We start from the raw sequence: 22,337 nt of genomic DNA on the forward strand, positions 1-22,337 counted from the left end.
GTATATCGATAATCGGGGCGGCACGCAATAATTTCAACATAATTAATCGACCCGTCTCCATCGACGAGATTCGAGGTTTCGAGATCGAAGGGGTGATAAATATACGCGTAAAAACGACGGAGGATTGATCGAGGAAAGGAGAAAGGAGAAAGAAGACGGAGACGCGACGGTGGACAAAAGATCGAGCGGTTATAATATCCGCACGAGTTTCGAATATATTTCGTCTTCTATTAATTAACGTATCAAAGGACACGATATTAATATTTGCTTCGCAGTCTCAACCGCATAGAAGATATTAACGTCCCTGTAATATTGTGTCCAGGCTAGAGGGAGAGGACATATTGAAACCGCACAAACTTTGCTCATAGCATCCGCGGGTACTCGTAAATATATACAGGGTGGCTCGGGATCGAACGGATCCGTGTGGACACAGAAGAGGCGCAATTTAAGTCTGCCCGGATTAATCGTAACGAGCGTACACGTACGAATCGGAATCGGAACGACGGATCTTCCGTCCAACGGTTATTTTACGAAATTATCTCTAAAATAACCATCATCCCCCTCGGTTCGCCTCGGATCTCGTCGTATTTTTCGGATCGACGGGAAGAATGATCGATCGATCGAAAAAAAAAAAAAAAAAAAGGAAAAAGAAAGAAAAACGCGAAATCAAATATCGCGCGGAATACTTGGAATACCGGTATTTGTACTTTTTATTTACAACTTATCGTGCGAAAAACCGGCCGATATTTTCGAATTCGTTTCAATAACGTGGAACGGGCCGGTGAAATAAAATGGAACGGGAGAAGGCAAACGGTGCCGATTAAATAAACGTTAAACCCCGAAATTTCGTTTAAACGGAGGGCAGGGGTGGATTATACATACGTCTTTGGGCGAAAACAATTAATGTTTATCGGGAAGCTCGCGCAGCCGTTACCCGACAAGCCGGCGGTTGTTCCGGGGACCGGTGCCGCTTAAACGCGCAATAAGTGGAGAGAAGAGAGGGTCAAACTAATTCGATTCTAAACTCTGACCGCATCGCGCGAGAAAGAGGCGGGCGGAGGGTGCGGGCGGGGAAAATACAGGAGCACCCGCACCCACGATGGACACAGATGGCACTAACCGCGCCGTTAAATTCTCAACCTGTAACTCTAATTGCTCGATAGACGAGGCCAAGTTTCTCCTCGACCGCCATATGCCGTACGAACTTGTCACGTATCAAGCGTATTACCCGTTCGATCCTGTCGCTCCACGATTCCTTTCGATCCATTCTTGGCTAATCGGCTGTCGACAACGAACTAAAATTAATCGATCGATTATCATCGGGATAATGGTTCGTTCGTTTGTTTGTTTGAAATTGGCGCGGTGATCAATCGAGGTTGTTTCGCTTGTGTTTCAGGGTACCGGAATAATAATCGAAAAGTGATCGTGAAGCCACAATGGATGGGACGAAAAGCGAGCCGAGCAAGAGCGGGGCTGTGCAACGGGAGTGCGGTGGTTGCGGAGAGGTAATTACAGAAAGGTAAATATTTCGGATAAATTTATCATTACCCGCGATTCTTTTCCAAACGCATTTCTCAAAAATATTCGTTCAAACATACACGATTTCTCCAAATCCCACAGGTATCTTCTCAAAGTGTTGGATATGTTCTGGCACGAGGATTGTTTAAAGTGCAACAGTTGCAATTGCAGACTAGTGGAAGCTGGTCCCTCGCTTTACATAAAATCCAATCTGATATTGTGCAAGAAGGATTATTTAAAGTAAGCTACGTCACCTATTTTCTCTTCTTTCCTTTTCATTCGATCTATTGATATATATATATATATTCGCGAAAGAATCGAAAATCCGTTATAATATTATAATTCCATTCTGCCCTCCGACAACGTTGACGTTTCATATTTCATTGTGTCGTGGTGCATTGGGACGTCAATAAAGGGCAAAGTGGAAAAGGAGACGTTAAGCACCACCACGTACGGGCAGTCCTCGACGCGGCGAACGGAAGCAACAAATCGAATTTTACAGATGAGTTTCCCTTATTGAATACATCCACGTCCCATATAAACAGGCGAGGGCAAATAAACCGTGTTGAGATTACAAAGTCCCGAGGGAACGCGCGCAGGTGGCGCGTCTGCGAGGAACCTTCGCCATCGAACCCACCATGCCCTTTATTAATGGCCCAATATTTGAAGATGGCATATTCGTGGCTCGTCCTTAAGCTTATTGATTCTTGTTCCAACCTAGCTAAAAGTCTGCCCCAACGTCATCGTTGGCGGGGATAACTCGCGGGGATACATCGAAAGAAATACAAGATATCGTGGATGAAACGATTCTTCCTCGATTCCACTTTCTTTAATTTCTTACAGCAATAACAAGCCGATACGATAGTACCAGCCCTCTTGTTTTTCAATTTGTGACAGATTGTTTGGACTCACTGGCCATTGCGCGGCCTGTAACAAAACCATCCCAGCCTTCGAGATGGTGATGAGGGCGAGGACCAACGTCTACCATTTGGAGTGTTTTGCGTGTCAACAATGTAACTACAGGTAAGAGGTGTTACGATCTCTTACAACATCTATCAACGCGCAATATTATCAACGTTTTCGAGCTATTGCAACGTCCGGATCGAAATACTTCGTAACTTCGAAAAAAAAGAAAAAATAGGAATTCTTCTATCTAGGAAATCGAGGAAAATTTTTCTCGCGAAAAATGGTTCGTCGTTGCGAATCATCAATCGAGACCACCTCGTTGAGATTTAGTTTTAGGCGCGGCAGCGATATTATGTTATTAAATAATAAGGGAGAGGCTGTGATTAAACATTCACACCCGGGAGGATGGTGGTGGGAAAGTCACTGGTTTCTGCGAAGTATTCGTCGTGGCAGCTCATCCGTATAACAATTTAATTCGAGCCAACCCGGCCGTGCGCCTGGGGGCTTGGCTAAACTTCTGCAGCACTTCGCAACACTTCGCTTACTTATTCACAACAACCAAGTTAAGCTCGAAGCTCGTTCGAGTCTGTGTTTAAGTCGAAACACCTCGGTGAATCCGGCGGATGAAGATAATCGGCGCAAGAATCGAGAAGCCGTCGAGTAAGAGTCGCTCTCTCTCTCTCTCTCTCTCTCTCTCTCTCTCTATCGTTCGGCAATAAAATCGGATTAATTACACCCTTCTCGTAATTTCCCTCCTTTGTCAATTTCCCCCAAATACGTGTATATTTTATCGTTTATTTTTTGATCGAAAGCGCACGATACAAATACGGAACACGATCTCTTCAATTTTCGAGAGAGCTACGAAACATTCCATTTCCGTGGAAATTTGAAATTCCTGAAAAATGGATCCGTTACAACCAAGTAACGAACAAGTCCAATGAAATTTTCCTCCCTTGACGTGAGTATAATTGACGTGAGGGCGTCGCGATGGGGCGGGGAGGGGGTTGAGACATCTAGCAGGAGAGAGGAGATCGCGAGAGGAAAGTCGAGAGTTGCGAAACTATGCGAGCGACGTGTAGACGCCTCGAGGTGTACGTCAGATGCAAATCATGCTCACTAATTTCCCGGAAAACTAACGAATCCCGAGGGCGCGCGGCCCAAATATCCACCCGCGCCGTCCGCCGTCGAGAGACGTTTCGTTGTGCGCGTTAACCGGCGTTTCGATAATCCGAAATTAGCAAATTAATTAATTTTCCTGCCGGAATTATTCCTCCAATATTCGAATCCTATGGGCACGAAATTAACGAGAGAGGGCGCATCGATCGCGCTCGAAAGCTTCGAAAGTAATACGGGAGAGGGTGGAAGGTAAAATGCAGGAATTGGTTCGGTCAGGTCGAGTCGCAAGAGTTGGTCGGAAGAGTGACTCGGCATTTAAGTCTAATGTCAAACCGCGACATTTCTCCGACCTTTCGCCAGCCTGAGAACGCTTCCTCGTACGCCTTGTTGGGTGTATCCTCGGGTCCTATTCGGGTACACCCAACGAAAGGGACGTGCACGCGAGTGATCGAGAAAGATTGCTCGAGCTAAGGGATTGGTCGAGAGGCTCGAACGAGGCAACAAGGTTCTCTGAATTTAAAATATAATCCGCTATTAAAAATAGAATTTTTTTATAGCATGTAAACGGGCCTGGTATCGCGATCATCAGGGCAGAGAGTAAAAATAGAAGAAGGAAAGGAAAAAAAGAAAGAACGGAAGGATATGGAGCCGCACGGGTAAAGGTTAGCTCGGCGCGCTCCTACGGGAAGCACGTGACTATCGAGCGAAGCCGATTACTGGTTAAAGATACGTCGAAAGTATACTTTCTTTCGTGGTCGAAGGTAACGTGCAACCCTTAAGGCGAACCATTGGTTAGGGGTCGAAGCGGTTGACCGTAGGCAAAACGGAAACGGATGTGGCCGTTGGGTCACGCGATCTCCACGAGTCGAGCATAAAACACCTGAGTTGTTTAATCATACGCTCCTAACCCGAGTCGTACATCGTAAACTCGAGAGGGTAGGTCTCCTTCTCTCTTCCTCTCATCGCTCTCTTCCCATTCCGCTCGTCTCCTTTCGCAGAGACGTATAGCCGGATAAAAGTACTCCGTTTATCCATTAACAGGTATGTTCCGTTATCGATAAAAGTGATCGATACGATCTGTATATACGAGAGTTGACCGCCACAATTTATGACGATCAGAGATCGACGAAATCCTTTTCTCAATTCGCGTATCTCGATTTCTGCGACAAATGATACTCTGTTTTAAATAGAAAAAAGAATATATATATATAAAATCTCTTTCAAGAGTCATCATTCTACGCGGATTCGGTGTCAATTAGACGAGCTTAGACATCTCGAGCGGAAGAGCTTTTTCGACCCCTTGATCCAAAGTTGACGAAAGCTTCGACCTCGTCCTTTGTCTATGAATTCACAGCAGGTATTGTACGAGCGGGTGTACGGCTCCTAGTAGGACTATAGTCCATTGTTCGTGCTTATATTGTATTTAGGCATTACGAGTCAGCCTGATATAATTGTTACTGTTCCGTGGCGCTTATCGAACACGCTGCTCTGCTGCATTCCCACGCGAGTCATCGCCCGGCCCTCGTAATTACTCGAAAATCATTAAACTTCCACTTCGACCGCGCACCGCGAATAGAAACGTTTCCGAAATAATCTCTTCACCGACGACGCGAACGATCAAGCGTTGGAAATCGAACGAAGCGCGACGAAGCCAACGGCAACGATACGCGTTGCGAGTTTATGCGAATGCGTGCCTCCGCGCGCAAAAAAGAAAAAAGAATGTCCCCTTATCGCGTACGAGCGAAGACGGGCGAGCATTTCGATGTTCGAGACTGAACAATGCAAAGTTAAGTCTCGAATTCACGCTCTTTGGAAGGGTTGGAAGCAGAGAGAGAGAGAGAGAGAGAGAGAGAGAGAGAGGGAGGGAGGCGTAGATTGTTAGGTAGGTGGATAGTAGATCGGTAGTAGGAAGGTGGCGCGGGGTGGAAAGAGGCAAGTCGCGTAGAAGGGAGCGGCCATTTTGTTTCCGGTGTCCCGGGAGCACTTCCGGTCACCGTCACGCAGTTCTGCGTCGCGAAGTGCCCCCGAGCTCCTGAGATCTCCTTTCACGATTATATTCAAATTAAATGCGGGAGTCTGACCGGTAATATACTGCCGCCAATTTAGCTACAACCCCCCGGACGGTGGTTCGCCTTACCTCGCCTCACCACCGCCTCACCATCCGACTTCACTTCAAGAATCCGTCCGTTTCTATCTATCTAACCCGCGTTAATCGCCCGTTCCGCAAAAACTCAACCAACTCGACTTGATGGGGAGGGTAAACTTTGGAGGAGGGTTCGAGCTCCTCTCCCCCTCCCCCTCCCCCACCCTCGCCACTCTCCAATCTCTGGTAGGACAAACACGCGTGTCACCATAGCGCGTGGCGACGAAATCTTCTTCGAAAATAGATCGACGCTTACCGGTAATCGTACACCAAAGGTATCGATCAGAGGCGAGATTTCGATAACGGGGGAGGGGGGAGAAAAACAACACCGGTTGGACTTTTGTGATCACGCCAATAAATGCGCGTCAGACAAGGAATTCGCTTCCGGTTTTCGATGCAAAGCTTGCCGCGCGTATCGCGTTCAAGCGCCGCTGCATCCGAACAGTGGGGTTTCAGTTGCACCATTTTCAATGGTGATAATCCGGCGTGCCGAGGGCCTCGTTGCACGAACCGAACCAGCTTTGTCACCGGATAACCTAGACTCGCATTGCCAGCTCCGGTAGCGGCAGCGATAGACGGCCCCTCCCTCCCTCTCTCTCTCTCTCTCTCTCCTTCTCTACCCCTCCCACTCCCTCTCTCTTCGTTCCCAACCCCTTGTCACTGCTCCTCCTCCACCATCTCCTCCTCGTCCTCCTCCTCTTTCTCCTCCTCCTCCTCCTCCTCCGCGTTCCACCACCACCCCCTTTTGCCAACCCGTTTCATCCCCTTCGCCGAAACTGCCTTCGAAAGCAGAGGCCCTCTGTAGTTGAACACTACGGACATGCAATCCAGCCTCCCCCTCTCTCTCCGCACACTCTCTATCACACACGATACACAAACTCGTGGTAATAGACGTTCCAGCGCGATTATAAATGAAACGCGTGACACGCGGGATCGAATTACTTCAACGATCAACGGATTCTCTGGCAGAACGATGGTCGCGCCGTGGGAAATCGAGAGCTGCGCGCTTCCATCGTAACGAGATAGTATTTGTTGTCCGTGCCGTCAAAATGTGTATCATTATTCACGCGTTTCGTTGTTTCGATGTGTGGGGGGGGGAAAAAAAAGAGAAAAAGAAAAAAAAAGAAGAAAAAAGAGAAAACGCGAGAAAAAACGAGATTACCAGAGAGAGAGAGAGAGAGGGGAGGAGAGAAAATTTGATTTATTCGAAAGTAAACCGATTATATCGGAGAATAATTTTTCCTCGGGAACGATTTGTTTGTTTGTACGTCGAACTTGGACGAACGATATGGACGGTGGGCTGATAGGTGACGCTGCGATACGAAACGATCGTCCATCGTGACAATTTTACACGTTACACGTGTATCTTTGTGTTGTAACGTCGACGCCACTGTACGACGTAGCACACGTACACTCAGACTATGCATGGTAATCCGAGCCAAAAACTCTCTGAGTTTAATTGAACGCGATAACCGATACAAATTGAACATTGCGGTCAAATGGCAACAGGTTCGGTAAAGGGCGCGTAGCTAGACCAAAGATATCGAATAAAAGGTCACGGTGATCCGACTAAACGAAGGAGAGAAAAAAAAAAGCAGGTTCGCGGATATAATATAAATTTTTTTTTTTACAAGCTCTTAAAAGTTTTTAAAGTAAAAAAGAAAAGAAAAAAGAAAAAGAAAAAACGAAAAGAGATGAATAGACTCGGTCGTATCCTCGCCGATTCGTTTTCAAGATCGAAATTTCTTTGGCCGTTAAATTCTCGAGTTTCGAACGAAATATTTTTTTTTTTATAATCCGGGAAAGGAAAATTAATCGCGATCGAAGGCTCGACAACTCGGGGAATCTTTATACGAAAACGTTAATCGATCGCGCAGTCCGTGAACGTGGCACATTTCACGCAGCCGGCACGGATTGTTCGCCGGCGGTGCTTTTGGCGCTGACAATACCGCAATGCACAGGTTGGCCTAATAAAACTATGATCGCCGGATAAAACAGTGCAGTGCATGCTGGTAATTAGCGGTATACATAAATCATTGGCAACGTAGCACGTAAATGCATACACACACGCCAACAACGGTGTACCCGCGCCCACACCGTCACCCATTACAAACCCCCCGCGCCACCCCACCAATCCCCGACAGTCGGGCAAACGAGAGATCCGTGTGTATGTATAATAGGCTACGCAACGTTGCAAACTTGGCCCGCGTATGCAACGCCACGCCGGATCTTTGTTTTCGTTGGATCAACCTCGATGGAGGATACGTAGTTCCAATACGTGGTACGGTGAAAAAAAATAAGAACATCGATAAATCGATGAGATCTGGCCATCGTCTGCCATCGCGAAATTATCATTTCTATTCGAAACGAAATTTTATTTCGTTTTTTTCGCTCGGTCGAAATAAATAAGAAATAAGAATGAAAATCGAGATATCGATCCCGATCTCTTTGTTGTGTAATTAATTCGCTTACGCCGGTTCCCGGTGTCTAGACTTAAGCCTCGGATTTTTGAAGCGCTCTCATGCAAAGTGATGACTTAATCTCCGGTTTAGGAGGCTTGTTAGAAAATGGACGTAGCTGAGCCTCGCGTGGCTTAAACGGGGCATTAAACTCTTCTCGTATAAGGCATACGCATGCCCTATATCACCCTGACAAGTTGCGATTAGTTCTCTCCTCGGGTAATGTCAGCTTTACCCGTCTTAACGACGCCTCGTACCACTTCTGCCTATTTTAATAATTCATCGCGTGCATCGTCGCGTGCACCGATCTCTCCTCGCGATTTCAACCGAGAAATGAGCAAAACGTACTACCCTCTTAGAAAAAAAAAAAGTAATCCGATCGAAGATCCGACTCTCGAGGAAAAATTCTCAGCGACTGCTCCTTTTTTTTTTCTCTCCACCCTCCTCTCCCCTTCGTCCATAGAACTCCATAGGACATATTTTTTTCGACGATATATTTTAAACGCGAGATACGCGAGTAGGGCAGGGGGCGACCGTAGATAGGGAATTGACGTTTATACCGTATTTCCGTTAGAGAAAAAAAAGGAAAAAAAAAAAAAAGAAAAAAAGAGAAAAAAAAGGAAAAAAAGAAAAAAATCACACACACGGCGGAAAAACAATACGTATAAATTACATTCGCGCCAGCTGTCAATTGGGGCGGCGATATTAGCGGATCGCAGCGGCGCGGCGCGGCGTATTCCGGGAAACGAGTATAGGATAGGGCGGCGGACATGGCCGCGTGCAAAAGTAGTGAACGAGAGAGGGCGAGGGGGCCGGAGGGGGGAGGGCGAGAGGGAGGGGGGCTGGATGCGTGTCGGTCCGTGTGCGTGCGGTATGAGGCGCGCACGACAGAATAATTAACGAAACATCAAATTCCGTTAAACGCGGGAAATTAATCGAGCAAACACGAAATTAGCTGAAGCGGACGGTAGATACGCGGGGTGGTGTACGTATACGCGGAGAGAGCGGTACGAGCGCGCGCGCGCGCACACCTCACATCTGCCTCCGTATCGCGCACACACTCAGGGATGGGCGCGCACACGGATAGGGCGCGCGTATTTGCGTTACGTGGTCGCCGATAAAACGATACCGAAATTGCCGCACCGCGGTGAATGTCGTTATAGAAATTAATGCGATTTCCCTCGGGCTATCTACCACCCCCTCCTCCCCCCCCCGCCCCGCTTAGATTTACTATAACCATAATCGAAATATAATCGAGTGCATCCGCGATGCGTGACGCGCGTGAAACGCGACTCTTCCTCCTGTGTGTGCACGTATACACGTGATCCACGTCTCTGTGTAACCCGTCTCTCTCTCTCTCTCTCTCTCTCTCTCTCTGTTCTGGTCATTGTCTCCCGTTGCGAAATTCCTTTCGATGCGTCACCGTTGTAAAGCGGGCAAGGGTGGTTGGCGGGCTTACGCGGGGGCACAATGGTGGAGGCCGGTGCCAGGCGTCCGTGTCCGAGCCTCCGTGTTTTACAAACATTTGTTTTCCACGCAGCGGCGTGCATACACGTTTATAAACAACGCGCGGCGTGCCACGAAATGTAATTCTTTTCCCCGTGCATGACTTGGCATGAGCCGAGCCAATTACGAAAAACGGCGGTCGCCATCTACGCACGCATGTACGTACGCCGTACGTACGCCCGGCCCGAAACATGTTCGAGTTTTTCGCAATTGAATCCCGATCTTTGGGAAAACAACGGGCGTGCAACGCGCCAACGCGTTACTCGATGTGCCAGAAAATGGAAGGAAGATGCAGGGTGTAGGGTGTTATCGAAAAAAAAAAATGGGAAGGATCGAGCTGTATAATAACAGAATCGAATAGAAGGAAACGTTTGATTTAAATTAGATCGATAGGACCGGCGCGACGAGGAACGTTTAATAGCGAAACGGCCGATAATAATCGCGCCGAATTCACGTTTGTCCGCTAAGCAAATTCTTGGAAAAGGTCGGTGCGGGTCAGTGGTGGTGGTGGTGGTGGTGGCGTTGGCGAATCGAATACGAGAGCCAATAAATAATGAGAGCGCGAGAGATCGGCCGTGCTCTCGCGCGTGACCGTCGATAAAATAATAATTACCGGCGACAATGCGCCCGGTACAAATTGCCCGTTAATTTTTGTCGATAAACATTCGTAAGCCCGCGTAGAAGCGAAAACCGTATGCACGCGACGCGTAAATAATGGTGAAAATACGATCGCGAAAAGCGCGTGTACCACGCGCGTACGTGTTCGCGTACGTGTGGGTGTAGCACGCGCGGCGTAGCATTCACACACTCGCCGACCCTCGTTCGCCCGTGTTCCCGCGCGGTCGAACGTGTGGTGCTGGAGGTTAGCCTCGGCGTAAATATCGCTAGACAATAATTTGGGGCGGTTATTAGCGATAATAAAATCCCAATTTATCGAACGATGCCTTTCCCATCGACCTCCGGCGATTTATAATCTGTATCCCCGATGCTTCGTCACGCTCGTCGCGATGAAACAATGGGTCGCGGTATTATGGATGGACGAATGGAAAAATGATGTTTGCCGCGCGTTTCGCCAAGCAATCCAAGAACGCGTTTCTCGCGTTGTTCAAACGGAACGTTTTACGCGCCTTGTATCCCCGTTACGGAATGATAAACCAACCAAGAGGCGAAATAATCGCGATTGTCGGCTGTCTCGGGCAGGTCGGGCACAATGAGACTAAGGCGCAATCCGAAGCGTTCCTGTTGTTCTCCTCTGTGACACATTGGTTTCTGAGTTACCGAGCGGTGTCTGTGTCAGACACCCCGTATCTAGCGGCCTGCAACGGAGTTAGACGACTCGGTGTAATATCACTTGTCACGTCCAACGTCGGTTCGGAAACTGTAGACTGTTCGGTTGCTTGTACGGTTGCAATAACACTGTCTACAGGTGAACGAGCGTCGTTCTCTCGACAGTTTGTCCGTTCGATTCATTTTCGTCCGAGGAACTAACGTTCCTGGAATACATCGATGCTTCGAGATCTCTAATTATTAAAAAAAAAAAAAAGAAAAAGAAGAGAATTTTTCAACGCGTTTCAACAAACCTTCTTACGCATATTGACGAATTGACGAATTGATACGAAAGATCAAGAGTGTTTATAGACTCGTCGCGAACAGTTAGATCACGATAACGGATCGTCCATCGAAGGGAACTTTTGAAAAGTTTCTCGGGAGCAGCTTGCAGACACGCTGGCAACGTAAACCTCGTGGGTTCAGGGTCCCGTCCAGTGCATCAATTTCAACTTTACTCGCTGTCTCCCTGTTTTTAGAAGACGCATTTTCTTCCACTTAACTTTCCCTGCGATAAGGGCAGCCTCGACGTGGAGGACGTGGCTGTTAAAGGAACAAGAGAGAGAGAGAGAGAGAGAGAGAGAGAGAGAGAGAGGTCCCCGAAACGCGTGCGAAAAGTAAAGTTGTTCTTTAGTTCGTTAGGTCGGATCTACCGACAACAGCCAGGGGAGGCCGGTTTTCCGCTTTACTTATGAACCTCGAAGGTGAAAAGATAACCTACAGGCATTATTCACCGGCATTGGAAAGGAGCCACGGCTGTTACAACCGGGTTCAAGGATTCGCCACGATGGCAACCTGCTGACGTAATGCCGTTTGATCGCCCCTTGGTATCATCGCCCTCTTCCTTCTTCCCTGGATCGCCACGTGGTATTGGAATTTATATACACGCGTAACTTTAAGCGAAAACGTGGAGGATAAAATTTTCTTGTTCCATAAAAAAAAAAAAAAAAAAAAGGGAAGAAGACGAAGAGCAAGTTCGAAGGAGAAGAAGAAGTGTTTCTTTTCTGTATACACAGTTGGCACCGTCATTATGATCTCGTTAAAGAGAAAGTTTCGCACAGCTCATCACGAGGGTAAAGAAGGATGCCCAGGGGCCAGTCTATGGATGGGCTTCTCTTCGAGGGTACAGGATGGATTCGAACTCCCAAGGGTGAAATGGCTCATTCCGACGCACTTATCCGGCGCGCGCCGTAGATAACCATAGATTAATGGGGCTTGGAGACTCGAAAGGCGACGGAAGAGAGACAAACGAACGAGAGTGGAAGGACGGCGGAAGGGAAACGAAAGAGCAAAGGGCCAAAAGCGAGGTAAAGACATGTGTCACGAGAAGAGGAAAGAAGAAATCCGATCTATAAGAGAGGGCGTTATACCTTACTCGGCGTCCTAGCTGATTTATCGTTTATTGAGAAATATGGCCGTTACTTTCGTTCCTAAGAATTAACTCTCTCTCTCTCTCTCTCTCTCTCTCTCTCTCTCTCTCTCTCTCTTTTTCCTCCTCTCATTTCGAATCGTTCGACGAACTAGTTTCGCAGTCGTATCAAGGGAAGGAGAAAAGCGTAGCCGTGACAAAAAGCGTTGTTTTATTTTATTCTGGCATATTTTGGAATAGCGGGACGAATCGATATCGAATATACACGTCGAACACGTGATGTTCGTTCATCAAGTTCGGGGATTAAAGTTTTCGCCAATTATTAGATAATACTGTATTAATGCTCGACTATATACAGTCTTCGAAACTCCTCGAGCTTTACCTCGAGCCAAGTTGATGGACTTTGCTTAATGCAAAGCCGACCCACAGAAAGGATTAGGCTAGTTAAGCCTGCTACCAGAACTCCGCCCTCTCCGTCGCTCTCGCTTCTTTCCCCGCTCTCGCTCTATTCCATCCCTCTTGGATATTCAGGATATTCAGTTATCAAGAGGTACCGGTCAGAAGGAGGCACCGGTTAGAAGTCAAACAAGCTGCCCTAAGCGAGATAAGGCTGTTAGTCGGAGCTGTAAGTTAACGGATAAGGAGCTGATCCCGTGTTTTTCGAATACCAGCAATCGTATTAAGGGAAATTATCATCTCGCCACCATCGGCCACGATGTTTCTCTCTTTATCTCTCTCTGTCTCTCTCTCTCTCTCTATGATAATAAAGCGCGGGTCTTGAGCGCGCATTAACCGAGGCAAGAAGTTCGCAGCCTGCACCCAAACTCAAGGAACAAGATTTGGTAATTAAACCGTGGCCCGTGCAACTTTGAATTATGCGTGTTCACGGTCCTCCTGCGCGAGGCGAGTCTTGGGGGACCAATTCGTTGATTAAACCTTCGAAGTATCTTACCTTCTAATTCCAAGGAGTCCCGACACTGCTTCCAACTCCTCCTCCTCCTCCTCCTCTCTCGGATGTATATTTAAAAGTACGTTATTTAATAGTATCGAGATCGCGTGTCATTTTTTGATAACACGCGGGAAGACGTACATCGTTCGGATACGATCAAAATCGACCAAGCTTAGAGAGGATAAACAAGGCGTCCAAATCGTCGAATAAGTTTCATCCGCTTAAATCGGCTCCATCCATCGGATCTCTCTTTAATTGTGAGCTTAATTTCAGGGTTTACATTCATAACCCTTGCACGGGAAGAGGGGCGCGCATTATTCTTCCGTGGGGTGCAATTTATTAAATCCGTTCCGCGATACGCTCGATTCGATATAATAGGCGAGGAGATTTGGTATATCGGAGAGAGTCGTAGAGAAGGAGAAGGACGACGAGAGGAGGCTTCTGGAACGATGAAACGAAAAACCTAACGGCACGAAACGATTGAATGTTTTTTCAGAGCGACGGCTGGCTTTCATCGTCCGCCCCACCCCCTCCCGTTACCCACGCATCGTGCCGTTTCGAGTAAATGACTCGGGTGGACTGCTTTGAAATTGATTTTAACGACAGAATTAACATCGAAACAATCTACAGTTTCCGGTAGAATTACGTGAACAATTTGGATATTTTCCAGCCAAATTACAGGAACGTCAACACCATCGCTGGTATCCCTGTCATCCACAATGCGCAACTATGCATCGAGGGTAACGCCGCTCTCTTTTCGAGTGTAAAATTGAATCAGCGCTTTTTAAACGTCCCGCACGCTTACTTTTACGCGTTTCGTCCCCGTGTTCCGCCATCCGCGTTTCGTGAAAAACGCGGATCGTTCGTTCCAACATGTACACTTGTTCATGTACAATACACGTGAAATTTTCGTATCGCGTATCCCACAGCGTTCGCAATAATCGTCATCCCGCTCAATCGATCACCTATTCTTATTAAGGAGAAAATGAAATTCGAAGAAGCGACATCTCGTTCGTCGATAATCCACGTCGTTTCCTCGGACCGAGAGACTCCTGAGAGGTGAAACGAAAGGACGAACGGTGCCTTGCCGAGAGCAAAACCTCGACAATGCCCCCCGGTTACGGTTACGGGGATGGCAGGCCGATAACTTCGATATTCGATATCGCTACCGCGGAAGGTTTCGTTGTTGAAAGATCGAGCTCGCTACAAGCCGCTACGGGCTACTTCGTGGTAGGAAAGTTAGAGACGTGAGCCGACGTGTTTAACCCCTTGGTTTCCCCTTGTACCGGTTAGTAACGACTCGTAAACCAAAGTGACTTAGCGGAGGACCCCGTTCCTCCGCTTCCGGTCTGTCGAATAGGCCGAAGGGACCGCGGCCTCTCATTGGCCCGTCCGAATTAGCCGGAGTTTATCCGTCGGAATTACGGAGTACTTCTCGACGATGCTCGCCCGAGCACGAACACGAACGAGTACGTGTTCCCGATGCGGATCGATCGACTATCGGCCGCTGCCATAATTGGCAGATTCCCTCGTTACATTCACCAATTAAGTTCTCGGCCGGCTCTGCCAAAAACTGTTTTGTCAATTTCCAGCGGGCTGAAGGATCATCGCGTTTCGTTCGGGCGGCGTTCGAAAACAAACAAGGAAAAAAAGGAAAAATCGATGCCTCCCGATGGCTCCGGGGTGGGAGGGGGATCCCCTCATCCCTCCTCCCCCTTCCCTCCCCCGATGTCCGCCCGTGAATCGGGCTTACACACGCGCGCGCGACGCGTTCTCGATGCGTGCACACGTGTGCGCGTTCATGCCAAGCGTATTATAGTTCGTTGCCGTTAACTGGCAATTATGCAGAGTGGGAGCTTAGCCTTTCGAAATGGGCATCGATCGTGGCGACCATCCGTACGGTTATGCTGCCATATCCACCCAATACGGGGATAATCGCGCGTCGAATCGAGGCCGCGATTCCTCCTCCTTTCCACCACCTTTCCCATCCACCAACGCTTCGAGCAACGCTCGCCAAAAACCCTCGCCCGACCGGTTCTCCTTTCCGTTCCTTCCATCTGGTATCCCCTATTCCATCTAATAACGACTCGTGCGCTCACCTCGGAGTGGAAGGAAGGCGGTGACGACGGATCGACACGCGTATACGCGAGTTATACGCGCGCGTAGCCGCGCCGAGATCGACGAGGTTGTTCGAGCTTGTACCTCGATTTCCGAGAGACGAGGGCCCGCCAGGCTTTTCTCGCAGTCGCCGATGTCGCGGCTGATCCCGGGGAACTGATAAGTACCTGCTTCGGGCGAACGGTAGATTTATTGCCGAGCCTGTGTCGGTTAACCTCGCCGCTTCCTCCTCCACTCCTTCCCGGCCTCTTCTATCTTTACCCTCTCCTCACCCTTCCCTCCCCCCCCAATCTCTCGTTTTCTTACCACGGTTCTTGCCCTCTCGTCTTGTCCCCGCGACCGAGAACCATTCGTACAACCCTCCCCTCCTCCGCTTCTAGCCGCTTCTCCATCGAAACTCGACTTCCGTTTTATTGGCGGAAATAATCTTTGATGTGATTGCGCTTTGCCTCGGAACTTTTTCTCCGACCGACGAGGGCGAGCAAACCGATCGATCCGTGATATCGCCCAGTCGATTCAAACAACTTCTACCAACCGACCGACCAACTACTCTACTCGGCCTACGCATATTTACGATAACATTCCTTTCTTCCCCCTTCCTTCCTTCCTTCCTTCCTTCCTTCCTTCCTTCTTTTCTTTCTTCTCTCTCTCTCTCTCTCTCTCGTTCCAACTCGTTACATATTAATACGATTCCCATTAGCATAACACCGAACGATATCGGCGGAGGAACGATATACGGATGGACCGATACGTATTATAATATAAGAAGTCGGAGGAGGGGATGAAACGTCGTCGCACGAAGGGTGGGTTACTATTCCCCGTTAAAACGGAGGGCGATACGTTGCAATTGTTCGATAAGACGCGGTATTATAGGAAGGGGGAGAGTAAGGTCGAAAGACGAGGGAGGGGGAGAGGGGCGACGCGTGGAAATATCGCAGTTTCATCCGAGCGAGTCCAACCCTTTCGGCCGAAACAACAAAGCCGCGTTCCTAAAGGTATCAACGGCCCATCGTTGTCTTAATTTCCTTCGTAATCTGGGTTATTAATATAGCTTAGGGTCGGCGGAGCCGCGTAATTTCACGCCGCGTAGAAATTAATAGAAAGACGAATGCTCCCTTTACGGTCGAACGCCCGTGCGGAATGGAAAACGAACTCCCCGATCTCCCGCCCCAATTTCCATTTTTCGACTCGCGAAAAATTTCCAAAGCTTCCGCTCGCGCGTTCGAGCTTTTTCTCCCTCGCGTCACGACCTTCGAACCGTTAATTCGGGAATCGTTAATGGAAAAAAAAAAAAAAAAAAAAAGAAAATAGAAAAAAAAAAACGTCCACTCCATTCTTGGAAATCTTGGAGCCGAATGGTTCGACGTGGATGGGACGCGTGACATGACGTAGAGCCCGTGAACATTTCCATGTCAGCGTGCACGGTACGGTCGGACAATGAGCCGCGGATTCGAGACGTCGCGTTGTGTATTATCGAGTGGCATTCCGACGCGCCTCGCCACCGACATTTAGATAGCGACGTCAACTGTCTACCGGGGTAAATCTGTCTTGGAAGCAAAGGCAGCGCACTTCCCCCAAGCGGCACAACCCCTCGCTACCAAACCGAGCGAATTCACTTCTGATCGAATTAGCGCGTCACAGTTCCCTGATACCCCGACAGTCTGAATTAATTAACAGGAGAACGCACTAGGTAAGCAGCCATTATCGAAATAAAGCCCCGGCTGGTGCGGGGGCGAGGTAGCGAGAGATAGGCTGGAATTATCAATATTCAAAGAGTTCGAGACAAACCTCTGTCACCTTCTCTTCCTAGAGAACGATCGCGGATCGTTTCATATTTTTCGAGGCGAGGCGTTCCGTGGGGAACGTTCGAAACGTTTTATTTACGAAGCGACATTCTTCGACCGTTTCTCAAACAGACGAGACGCGTCTAACGCGATGTCGGGCGAGCGCCCCGACAACGAAGGAGCAGCGTCTTGACTCCATTAACTTCACACTTAGCGCCACCTTAGAAACCCCCGTGTCGGCGGAAGATCTGATTAGGGGTTCGAGTCTCTGCTAAACGCGTTAGTCTCGACTCTGGAAGGGGGGAGGAAGGGGGAGAGAGGTTGTACAGCTCCATCAGGTGCTAGAACGGTGGCTCTGAGAAAAGCCGGAGGGGTGGTGGATGGTTGGGGACGGTTTGTCTCTCCTCATAGTTTGATGCAAATTGAGTAGGAGCACCGACAACTACCAAGAATATAAGCGCTTTCTCTCCCGGTAGGGATTCCGCGATCGAGCACAAAATTTATTCCTTGCGACCACCTTACCGCCAACCGGGTGTACCATCACCACCACCACCACCACCACCACCACCACCGCCCGCTTCTACTAACGGCGAAGTGTTGCCGTTTGGGGTTTCTCACCCTCCAGCTTCGACAACTCGTTCTGTTTGCCGACGAATCTCGGAGGCTTCCTCTCGACTTAGCAACGTTCAAAGTCACGACGCGGTTTGCCAGACAACCTCCTATCGTCCCTGTCGTCGCTCTCCGATTACCCTATCCGTCAATGGGATCATATGGGGAGAAAAATCCTCGTACTTGTCTAAACATTGCATACGCAAAAATTTGAATGATTTCCTTCGAAAGAAACGATATTGCCACCAAAATCGTTTTAAAATTGTACAACAACATCTGAGTGTATAGGATTTTCCAAAGGATAGAAATTAGCAATTTTTATAAACGATATTGCCGTGAAAAATATCTTTATTCCAAATACGTGGAAATTGCAAAGATAAAAACTCGAAACGATATTTACCGTGAATTTTTCGATAGGAAAAATCGTACTAATCGCCCATTCTAAATATAAAGGATATACCAGAGGATAAGAATTAGCAAAACTTTCTTTGTAAATTTACCGCGAAACGATATTGCCGCGAACGTTTCGACGCCATTTAACGCCGCTAATGCCCGAAGCGTTTAACGTTGCACCGAGGCAACCATCTATACCCGACGTATCTAGCCAGAAAATCACAACACCATTATGCCACCATCTCGTTGCTTTCATCCCTCTTTCTCTTTGTCGCGTCTCGCATCGTCCTCTCGCTCTAATGTTCCCTTTTTATGGCGCACGATTCGAGTCTGCCCCCGGGATCGATTTTACTTCGCACCATGCCACTTATCGTGCCCCGTTACGGTGGAGCATTGCTTTTTATGGCGGTCCATGCTAGATGTTCCGATCGCTCTTCGGTTCTCTCGCTATTTTCTCCCCCACCCTCTCTCCCTCTCTCTCTCTCGCTTTCCGATCTTCCCCGCGTTTCCACGCTCGTCTCCTCCTCCTCCTCCTCCTCCTACGTTCGAAATCGTGGAATTAAAAAAAAAAAAAATGGAAAAATCGAAATGAGTTTTTCGGGATCATCGCCGTTCGCGACGTCGGTTACCCGAACAGATGTTATCTCAATTCATTTTTGATGATGCTAAATCATCCCCTCCCCCTCCTCATCGATCTCGTTCGCGTATCGGAAATCGCTCTACCTTTCTTCTAGATGTACGAAGATTGGTTGTCGCCCCATTTCCATTGGAATTTGAAAAAAAAGAGAAAGAAGTTTCAACGAGAAAAATTGGAACGACACGAATCGAACGAATCATCGAAGGACGATTTATAAGCCTCGAGATACGTAAAAAAAAATACGCATAAATTTAATTCGTTGATTCCTTCATTCACATCGCGATCCCGCTGACTCGTTTCGAATGCTGCAAAATGCTCTGCATATTCCCGTGCAAGAGGTGGTGAAAAAAATCACGTCTGCATTTACATAAGCGGCGGTATAAACCACTCGACAGAAATCCCGACATAAAACTCAAACAGGATCCGAGCACGGGACAGCACATCATCCGTTGAATACGCAATGTACGTTCGTACGTACACAATGTATTGTCCTTTCTCGAAAAAGAAAGAAAAAAAAAAAAAAGAAAGAAAGAAAAGAAAGAAATGCTTTTTTTATTCAACACTTGCGAGTTACGATATCAAGATACACCCCCCTTAAGTATACACACGTACGCGTCTTTTTCACCGTGCCTCGATCTCGAGACTTTAAGCTTATGAAAAGAAGAAACAAAATGTATATATATATATATATATATATATATATTTAAAACGAATTCGTAAACGTGGATGATGATTTTCTACGAGAAAAGGATCGACACGAGTGGGCGACACACGGCAGGATTAAATAATAAGGGCGATGTCGTTTTATTTTGGGAAGACAAATCCCTGGAACTGGCTCTCCTCGTAACGCGGTCGATACGAAGAGTATAACACACCGAGAGCGATGTTCACGGCACCTGACAAGAATATCAAGGCGTCGCTGTATCCTGACAAAACGATTTTCGAGTCCCTCGTGGATCCCGTGAGGATCTATTGTGCTCGTTGGAAACCAGCCACCCCTCGTGATCCTCGTTTTCCAAAGGTTCTTTAGCATTTCCGGCGTATCGTCCTTTATGCGGGCATCTACAAGAATCCCGCTCTCTCTCTCTTCCCCCTCCCCCCTCCCCTCCCCGTCCGTTGTTCCCTTGCACCGCGGTTACAGGAAAAATTGACTTTTAAGCCGGCAATAAAAAAGGAAAAATGCGAAATCTTTGATTTTAGTGGCGCCTCTTACCCCCGGCGACAGTTGGTCGATGCGTATAACCCTCGCGGCAACCTTATTTCTCTTATATCGCAAGCGAAGCACGTTCGTACTTCGCCACCATTTCGAAATCTGCGTTTCTCTTGTATATGCTCGCCACCGCGGAGAGGAGATCACCGGGAAATACCCGTGGATCTCATTCGTTGAATTTTAAAACCGTGATTTCCATCGCGATATCGCCGGCCTCCGAAACTCCAATTAGGGTGGTCGTTCGTTGGTCGGAACGTAAGTGTCCGTGTCCGTGAGCGTTTCCCAAAAGAAAAAAAAAAGAAAGAAAGAAAGAAAGAAAGAGAGAAAGAAAGAAAGAAAGAAAGAAGGAAAGAAAGAAAGAAAAAAGAAAAAAAAAGTGAAACGAAAAAAGGCGCCAATACCGTGGAGAATGGATCGTTAGAGAAAAGATTTCGATCTCGATCTCGATATTCAACGTTCGGAGGGGGAGGGGAAGAAGAAGAAGAAGGTTAGAGAAGGAGGCGGTAATCCAGGTACGACGTAGCGTCTGCGAATCGAGTGGAAATTTACATTTAAAGGAGCTCGAAGACACTCTCGGAAGCTACGGTGTGCCCGGTGTGCCGTTTCGCCGCTTGTTTTTATTTTCTCGCAATTTCCTCGACGGAGCGGAACGGAAAACGGTCTTAAAAGGAATTAGCACGCTTTACTACTCCGCCTATCTCCCGTCAACTCTTCAACCTCTTCGGAATTTCTCCCGGAAATTCCTCCTCCGTTCCCCCTATGCTTCGTCATCGTCGCGCCTCCCAAGATCCAACGATAATTTCGACGAAAAAAAAAAAAAAAAAAAAAAAAAAAAAAGAAAAAAAGCGAAAAATTTAAACTTTAATTGTTAAACTTGTTCGATTCCAGATTCTGCGTGGGGGACAAATTTTTCTTGTGCGAGAACAAAATCCTGTGCGAGAGCGACTACGAGGAGAGACTGGTTTTTGCCAACATGGCGGTCCATCCACCATCGACCGCGACATTGGCGCAGATCAAGAGACAAGTGTTCCATCTTCAACCACAGGTTAATCGAATTGAAATGCTTTCGCCCATCGTTCTTTCAAAAATTTATCTCCTCCGTCGCGTTTTCCTCCATCCGAAGCATCCATCGATTATGCCGGGATCCGTATAATCCCCGGTGGTTGACGCGCTTTGACAACGATACCGCTATAAACGTGGTCGATATCACCCTCCCCTCCCCCCTCCCCAATGGTTCCGCCGCAAATATGTATGCTGACCATGCAACCGTATCACTTTCACCGCGCGGCCAGGGTGTGCTTTGAATCACGGCGGGGGATCACGATCCACCGCGTTCTGGATGTTCCTGCGAAGGTTGAAAACTCCTTAAGACGTAACCCCTTAAGATGGGGGTTAAAGTGGCAGGTCGCTCATCCTGACCCTCCCCGACAACAAAGGACTCCCTCGAGGCTTCAGCTATGCTTTACAGCCCCAGCCATCGTCTTACGAGTCGGGATATCGCGTGTCCTTATTAATTAAGCTTCGTCCGTTAAGCAAGCCTCATCGCATACCGTAACGATCCCGTCCTCTTCGGCAACGCTGGAACGTGCGAAAGAATTCACTCTTTGGATCAGAGATGCCGGCGTCTTAAGAGGAGTTGAGCATGGTTGAAATTTCCGAATCTCGTCCTCCCTTTCGCGAAAAAAACTGCAGGAAAACGAGGAAGATATTTGAAGTATCGTGGATGGTACGATAAATAAGGATATATATATATATGTACGTGTGTCTCCTCTTCTCCATGGATGAAAGATATGTTCCATCGATGATCGATGAAAAGTTACGTATTTCAACAAGTTGAAATTATAAACTCGTCTTCGGTGTTAAGCCGTCCGAGTTTCTTGATTATCTTGAGACAACAGCCGTGCTCCGGAAACAATATCTTCTTAAGCCCTAGGACCCGTCCGACCCAACCAGGATCCGATCTACTTAATCCGGCCACCGTCTTGCAAGGTTGTTTACGTCCCTTTTGCACGCTTTGCACGTCACGTACCGTAATTTACCAAAGCGCAATATTTACCGATTAACAACTCGCCGTTATACATATCGCGCGATTCGTTCTCGAGATTCTCCATTTTGACTAAAACGTCGCGCAACACATTTTGAAAATTCAAAACACGTACAAAATTTTCCCGTTTGCTTCCTCGATTGCTTCGTTATTTTCGTAAGCCCTTGGTCTCGCCTCCCTTCGGGGGTGAGGGGGGCACGATTCGCATAATTGGTAAAAAGTATCGTTAAGTCGGAAGTTTCAAGACACA

The 22,337-nt window shown here is 47.8% G+C and overlaps 1 protein-coding gene across 1 annotated transcript in view; it reads left to right on the plus strand.

Moving 5' to 3' along the window:
* LOC122717549 (LIM domain only protein 3-like) overlaps window positions 1-22,337 on the plus strand; it is a 63,959-nt gene that overhangs the window by 35,066 nt on the left and 6,556 nt on the right. The window contains exons 2-5 of the mRNA XM_043941753.1: window positions 1,397-1,519; window positions 1,621-1,758; window positions 2,416-2,541; window positions 20,932-21,088. Of these exons, the coding sequence (XP_043797688.1) occupies window positions 1,437-1,519; window positions 1,621-1,758; window positions 2,416-2,541; window positions 20,932-21,088 (504 nt within the window). The 5' untranslated portion in view covers window positions 1,397-1,436. The remainder of the gene's footprint in view (window positions 1-1,396; window positions 1,520-1,620; window positions 1,759-2,415; window positions 2,542-20,931; window positions 21,089-22,337) is intronic.

Source organism: Apis laboriosa, unplaced genomic scaffold, assembly GCF_014066325.1.
Source record: "Apis laboriosa isolate Shangri-la unplaced genomic scaffold, ASM1406632v1 scaffold11_cov152, whole genome shotgun sequence".
Taxonomy (NCBI): domain Eukaryota; kingdom Metazoa; phylum Arthropoda; class Insecta; order Hymenoptera; family Apidae; genus Apis; species Apis laboriosa.